The following is a 7317-nucleotide window of genomic DNA, read 5'->3' on the forward strand; positions in this document are numbered from 1 at the left end:
TCACAGAGCTGTGTAAACTCCTTGTGCATTGATTACCCTGACGTGGCGGAGTTTTTGGCAGTTGCTGGATGAGGTGTGTCGAGGAGTTCGCCAAGTTTGTGATTCACACGTCAGAGCTCGGAACCACCTCCCCACTCCAGCTGAGTTTGGCGCGAGGCCATTGCACAGTAACAGTCCCAGGCAGGAACCAGGTCACCGCAGAAACTCTCAAATCCGCATCACAGGGGAACGGGCTGAACGCTTCACAGAGTCGTGGTCCTGTCAACTAGGGGTCGTGAGTTCGATCCTTGTTAGAGCCCCACTTGGTCAAAGTGGGGACTCTCTGACTGCCTTACAGTGGACAGAGTTAGGATTTCATCCATGTTACATTCTCGATGTAATATTACATGACAATAATGGAACCTTACCTTAATTATAGCGCAAGAAACATGAGCAGGGGGTGGCCACCTGGGCGAGCAGAGCCTGTTCCGCTGTTCAATGAGATCACGGCTGATCTGGCCCTGGACTCACCTGCCTTTTCCCCAGAACATACTGCAAAAATGTCACTGTTAGTCTCCTCAGCACATTTATTGAGAGTCTGCTTCCCTGGGCAGAGTATTCCACAGATCCACCTCATCTCTGACCTAAATCCACTCCCGCAAATCTCGAGGCCACATCCCTAGTTCTGGTCTTGAATCTCGAGCCCACGTCCCCTGGTTCTGGTCCCGAGTCTCAAGGCCAAGTTCACAGGTTCTGGTCCCAAATCTTGTGGCCACGTCCCCTGGTTCTGATCCCAAATCTTGTGGCCACGTCCCCTGGTTCTGATCCCGAATCTTGTGGCCACGTCCCCTGGTTCTGATCCCGAATCTTGTGGCCACGTCCCCTGGTTCTGATCCCGAATCTTGTGGCCACGTCCCTGGTTCTGATCCCGAATCTTGTGGCCACGTCCCCTGGTTCTGATCCTGAATCTTGAGGCCACGTCCCCTGGTTCTGGTCCCGAATTTGAGGCTACATCCCCTGGTTCTGGTCCCAAATCTTGAGGCCACGTCCCCTGGTTCTGGTCTCACCTCCCACTACCATTCCATTCCTTTCAATGATTTTATAGGTACTTCCGAATTCCAGTGAGTGCCGTTTGAAGTGACTCCCCGTCTAACCCCCTCATGTCCAAAATCGACACGCTGAGCCTCCCCTGCACCGCCTTTTTCCAGGATTCGTCACTCAGCTCTTGGCAGCTGAACCACCTGGGGGAGGTGGGGGGGTTAACCTCATGTGGGATAGAAGAGTCCCATGTCAGGTGGACCAGAGCCCAGAGATGGGGTTGGCACCAGAACGTCAGAGGTCAGAGTTTGTCAAGTTTACGTCACCTGATTGTACAAGTACAACCTGATGAAACAGCGTTCTCTGGTCCTTGGTGCAAAACACGCAAACACACAACCAGACGCAACACACATATAGACAATGCAAGTATTTCATCTATACTAATAAATAGTTTTGTGAATACGAGAGTCGCGGAGGGTGAGTGTGAGAAGTTCCTTTGGTCGTTCAGCATTCTTACTGCCCATGGGAAGAAGTTATTCCTCAGCCTGATGGAGCTGGCTCTGATCCTCCTGGATCTCTTCCCCCAAGAGGAGCAGCTGAAAGATGCTGTGTGAGGGGTGGAAGGGTCCTCAAAGATTTTGCGCGCTCTCTTCAGACAATGATCTTGGTAGATCATATCGATGGGGGGGTGAGGGGGAAGGGGAGAAGAGAGGAGGGGGGGGGAGGGGAGGTTAGGTGGCCATTGAGGGAAGTATGTCATCTGAGGAAGGTCTGGGCGAAAGGCTCTGCAGACGAGCAGCGAAGCTGCGGGGTTGGGGTGCAGAGGGAGTGACATTTTTCAAAAGTGCACCCCCCCACCCGGTCTGCGGCCACCTGCTGCGGACTCATTCTTGCCGTGCACTGGGAGGGGAGTGAGGACACTGACGGTGGTGGGGGGGGGGGGGGGTGAGAGAAGGGAAGGGGTGAGGGGCGGAGTGTGAGGGGAGAGGACTCACCTCCTGCAGCTCCTTCTCAATGGCCATGGCCCGGAGAACGATGGGGCCACGCACCGCATACTCCACCTTCTTCGCGTATGGGTTCATGGAGTCCAGCGTCAGCACCTTTTGCTGGCCACAGGCCTGGCCGTTCAGCCCATCCACCGACATGCTCTCCCCTCTCTCGCTGCTTGAACCTACAGACCTGCAGCAGAGCAGCAGAGGTGTGATGTGGGTTATAAAAGTTCGCTTTCCCACCGCCCGCATCCTCAGACCCTCAGAGCCCAACTACAGGTCACGGCCACAGACTGAAAACACGCACCGTCTGGGGCTCTGCTTGAACAGTTCTTACAACATCTGGACCTTGGACAGAATCAAACAGAAAGAAAGTAAATGGTCTGTCAGGATGGGAGGGGGAGGACAGTGGGACGGAAGGAGCAGGGGGAAGGGAGAGAGGGAGGGTGAGGGGAGAGAGAGGGAGGGGGAGGGGAGAGAGAGGGAGGGGGAGGGGAGAGAGAGGGAAGGGGAGGGGAGAGAGAGGGAGGGTGAGGGGAAAGAGAGGGAGGGGGAGGGGAGAGAGAGGGAGGGTGAGGGGAGAGAGAGGGAGGGTGAGGGGAGAGAGAGGGAGGGTGAGGGGAGAGAGAGGGAGGGTGAGGGGAGAGAGAGGGAGGGTGAGGGGAGAGAGAGGGAGGCGGAGGGGAGAGAGAGGGAGGGGGAGGGGAGAGAGAGGGAGGGGAGGGGGAGGGGGAGGGGGAGAGGGGGGGAGAGGGGGGGGAGAGGGGGGGAGAGGGGGAGGGGGGAGGGGGGGGAGGGGGAGAGGGGGGACAGAGGGAGAGAGGGGGACAGAGGGAGAGAGGGGGGACAGAGGGAGAGAGGGGGACAGAGGGAGTGAGGGGGACAGAGGGAGTGAGGGGGACAGAGGGAGAGAGGGGGACAGAGGGAGAGAGGGGGACAGAGAGAGAGAGAGAGGGGGGACAGAGAGAGAGAGAGGGGGGATAGAGAGAGAGAGAGAGGGGGGCAGAGAGAGAGAGAGGGGGACAGAGAGAGAGAGAGGGGGGACAGAGAGAGGGAGAGGGGGGACAGAGAGAGGGAGAGGGGGGACAGAGAGAGAGAGAGGGGGGACAGAGAGGGAGGGGGGACAGAGAGGGAGGGGGGACAGAGGGAGGGGGGACAGAGAGGGAGGGGGGACAGAGAAGGAGGGGGGACAGAGAAGGAGGGGGGACAGAGAAGGAGGGGGGACAGAGAGGGCGGGACAGAGAGGGAGGGGGACAGAGAGGGAGGGGGGACAGAGAGGGAGGGGGACAGAGAGGGAGGGGGACAGAGAGGGAAGGGGACACAGAGGGAGGGGGGACACAGAGGGAGGGGGGACACAGAGGGAGGGGGGACACAGAGGGAGGGGGGACACAGAGAGAAAGGGGAACAGAGATGGAGGGGGGAACTCTGCACTGCATTACAGGCAATGTATTGGACAAGGTCAAAATGGAGTGGAGAAGTGCAGGGGAGTGGACTGTGAAGGTGCAGTGAGAGGGAGGGAGGGAAGGAGGATGGACGAAAGGTGGATGAAGAGTGGGATAGAGGAGGAGAAGCGAGAGGGAGGGGAGAAGGGGAGAGGGGGAAGGAGAGGGAAGGAGAGGGAAGGAGGCGGAAGGAGGGGGAAAGAGAGGGAAGGAGAGGGAAAGAGGGGGAGAGGGGGAGGGGGGAGAGGGGAGAGGGGTGGGGGAGAGGGGGTGGGGGAGAGGGGTGGGGGAGAGGGGGTGGGGGAGAGGGAGAGGGGAGAGGGGGTGGGGGAGAGGGGGTGGGGGGAGAGGGGGTGGGGGAGAGGGGTGGGGGAGAGGGGGTGGGGGAGGGGGGTTGGGGGAGGGGGAGAGGGGGTGGGGGAGAGGGGGTGGGGGAGGGGTTGGGGAGGGGGGGAGAGGGGTGGGGGAGAGGGGTGGGGGGAGGGGGTGGGGAGAGGGGGTGGGGGAGAGGGGGTGGGGGTGGGGGAGAGGGGGGTGGGGGTGGGGGAGAGGGGGTGGGGGAGAGGGGGTGCGGGAGGAGGGGGTGGGGAGAGGGGGTGGGGGAGAGGGGGTGGGGGAGAGGGGGTGGGGGTGGGGGAGAGGGGGTGGGGGAGAGGGGGGTGGGGAGGGGGGAGAGGGGGTGGGGGAGAGGGGGTGTGGGAGAGGGGGTGGGGGAGAGGGGGTGGGGGAGAGGGTGTGTGGGTGGGGGAGAGGGGGTGGGGAGAGGGGGTGGGGAGAGGGGGTGGGGAGAGGGAGGGGTGGGGGAGGGGGGAGAGGGGGAGAGGGGGTGGGGGAGAGGGGGTGCGGGGAGAGGGGGTGCGGGAGAGGGGGTGGGGGAGAGGGGGTGGGGGAGAGGGGGTGGGGGTGGGGGAGAGGGGGTGGGGGAGAGGGGGTGGGGGTGGGGGAGAGGGGGTGGGGGAGAGGGGGTGGGGGAGGGGGGAGAGGGGGTGGGGGAGAGGGGGTGGGGGATGAGGGGGGTGGGGGGAGGGGGTGGGGGAGGGGGGAGAGGGGGTGGGGGAGAGGGGGTGCGGGAGAGGGGGTGGGGGAGAGGGGGTGGGGGAGAGGGGGTGGGGGTGGGGGAGAGGGGGGTGGGGGAGAGGGGGTGGGGGTGGGGGAGGGGTGGGGGGAGAGGGGGTGGGGGAGGGGGGAGGGGGTGGGGGAGAGGGGGGTGGGGGAGAGGGGGGTGGGGGTGGGGGAGAGGGGGTGGGGGAGAGGGGGTGGGGTGGGGGAGAGGGGGTGGGGGAGAGGGGGGTGGGGGAGAGGGGGGTGGGGGGTGGGGGAGAGGGGGTGGGGGAGAGGGGGTGGGGGAGGGGGGAGAGGGGAGAGGGGGTGGGGGAGGGGGGAGAGGGGAGAGGGGGGTGGGGGAGGGGGGAGAGGGGGTGGGGGAGAGGGGGGTGCGGGAGAGGGGGTGGGGGGAGAGGGGGTGGGGGAGAGGGGGTGGGGGTGGGGGAGAGGGGGTGGGGGAGAGGGGGTGGGGGTGGGGGAGGGGTGGGGGAGAGGGGGTGGGGGTGGGGGGGAGGGGGTGGGGGAGGAGGGGGTGGGGGAGAGGGGGTGGGGGTGGGGGAGAGGGGGTGGGGGGAGAGGGGTGGGGGTGGGGGAGAGGGGGTGGGGGGGAGAGGGGGTGGGGGAGAGGGGGTGGGGGTGGGGGAGAGGGGGTGGGGGGAGAGGGGGTGGGGGAGGGGGGAGAGGGGAGAGGGGGGTGGGGGGAGGGGGGAGAGGGGGAGGGGGTGGGGGAGGGGGGAGAGGGGAGAGGGGGGTGGGGGGAGGAGGGAGGGAAGGAGTCGAGTTTCCAATCCCAGGAGTAAGTTTGGCAGCAACTTCCTCTGTTGAAAGAGTGGAAGGAGAGCGACGCCCGGCTCCAACCTACCTCGGCAGCTCCCGCAAATCCGGATCAGCAGCCGGAGTTCGCTGCCTCGGTGCGGAGCTTCTCGCCGGGTTGAGGACGGACGCCGGCGCCTTGCAATTGGTTTCTCTCACACCCTCCCAGGCTCGGCAGGAGGGAGGGGAGGGGAGGGAGAGGGAGAGGGAGGAGGTGATGAGAGTTGAGAGTCCGAAGTGGTACGGACGGTCCGTTTGAGACAGAAGAGGAGAGAGAGTAGAAGAGAGGAGAAGTATATGAGTTAGAGAAGAGATAGAGAGGTGAGGAGACGTAAGGAAGAAATGAGTAAGAAGAAAGAGATGTTAAGTGGAAGAGTTAAGAGGGAGAGAGAGTAAGATTAGGAGGTAAGTGTAAAGTGGAGAGAAGAGAAGAGGTAAGGGGATTGAGAGAAAGAGAGGGTAAAGAGGAGAAGAAGAGAGATTAGAGGTAGTAAGTGTGAGCAGAGAAGAAGTGAGATTAATAGAAATGATATTTAGTTGATAAAGAAAGAGGAAAGATAAAGGGAAAGTATAAGTACAGAATGGTAAGACTTTTAGAGTAGGAGAGGGAGGGAGAGGGAGGGAGAGGGAGGAGAGGGGAGGAGAGGGAGGAGAGGGGAGGAGAGGGGAGGGAGAGGGAGGGAGAGGGGGAGGGAGAGGGAAAGGGAGAGGGGAGGGAGGGGGGAGGGGAGGGGGAAGTAGAGGAGAGGGGGAGGGAGGGAGGGAGAGGGGAGGGGTGGGAGAGGGTGAGGTAGAGGGTGAGGGGAGAGGGAGTGGGGAGCAGGGAGGGAGCAGGGGCAGAGGGAGCGGGGAGCAGAGGGAGCGGGGAGCAGAGGGAGCGGGGAGCAGAGGGAGCGGGGAGCAGAGGGAGCGGGGAGCAGAGGGAGCGGGGAGCAGAGGGAGCGGGGAGCAGAGGGAGCGGGGGAGCAGAGGGGAGCTGGGGAGCGGGAGGCAGGGGGGAGGAGAGGGGGGGGAGGGAGTGGGAAGGGAGGGAGGCTGAGGAAGAGATGAGGGAGGGAAGGAGGGAGAGGGGAGGGAGAGTGTTGATGAGGCTCTTTGGGGCACTGGTGAGACCCCATTTGGAGAACTGTGTGCTGTTTTGGGCCCCCTATCTGAGAAAGGATGTTGATGTTGTTGAAGAGGGTGGAGAGGAGATTTACTGGGATGATTCCCGGAATGCAAGGGCTAACGTACGAGGAGCGTTTGGCAGCTCTTGGGCTGTACTCATTGGAGTTTAGGAGAATGAGAGGAGATCTCATAGAGACATTTCGTATTTTGAAAGGTTTAGATAGGGTGGATGCGGGTAAGGTGTTTCCCTTTTCTCAAGCAAAATATTTCAGTAACAACTGGCTCTTGAGCAGTGATTCTCAACCTTCCCTTCCCACCCACATCCCACCTTAAGCAATCCCTTACTAATCACAGAGCACCGATGGCGTAGGGATTACTTAAAGTGGGATGTGAATGGGAAGAAGAAGGTTAAGAGCCGCTGTGATAATCAGGAACTTTCCCCAGAGTATAGGATCAGATTCCAGAGAGGTTCCTGGGGTCTCCGGCATCTCACTAAAGCTCTGGAGAAACTTGACATCCCTGGAGTTAAAGGGCAGCCGGCTCTTTTTGGGCCTGAAGGTGAAATGTGGAAAAACAAGTTAGACCCCTGAATTAAAAGGTGAGGGAGCAGGACGATAGGAGGGGAGGGGGAAAAGAGGGGAGGTGCCCAGGAGAAGGGATAAACAGGTGGATACAGGTAGGATGGTGAAGAAGCTGAGAAGTGGTGGGGGGAGAGGGCTGAGGGTACGAGAAGGGAAGGGGGGTGAGGAGCTGGAAGAGGGAGTGGTTAATGGAAATTGGAGGTCAATGTTCATGCTGTCTGGTCAAACTCAATATAAGGTGTTGTTCCTCCAATTTGCGAGTAGCCTTGACTTGATCACATAATACGTGGCCATGGACAGACACGTCAGTGTGTGGAATGCAAA

The 7317-nt window shown here is 61.7% G+C and overlaps 1 protein-coding gene across 4 annotated transcripts in view; it reads right to left on the bottom strand.

Annotated features, from left to right (window-relative positions):
* LOC138752003 (alanine aminotransferase 2-like) overlaps positions 1–5449 on the bottom strand; it is a 93623-nt gene extending 88174 nt beyond the window's left edge. The window contains exons 1-2 of one of the 4 annotated variants that reach the window (XM_069915145.1): positions 5355–5449; positions 2013–2196 (exon numbers count right to left, since the gene is read on the bottom strand). In XM_069915145.1, coding sequence (XP_069771246.1) covers positions 2013–2162 — 150 coding nt within the window. In that variant the 5' untranslated portion in view covers positions 2163–2196; positions 5355–5449. The other 3 variants (XM_069915143.1, XM_069915142.1, XM_069915144.1) reach the window with 3 other exon arrangements.
* Positions 5450–7317: the final 1868 nt, after the last annotated feature.

Source organism: Narcine bancroftii, chromosome 1 (assembly GCF_036971445.1).
Source record: "Narcine bancroftii isolate sNarBan1 chromosome 1, sNarBan1.hap1, whole genome shotgun sequence".
Lineage (NCBI taxonomy): Eukaryota > Metazoa > Chordata > Chondrichthyes > Torpediniformes > Narcinidae > Narcine > Narcine bancroftii.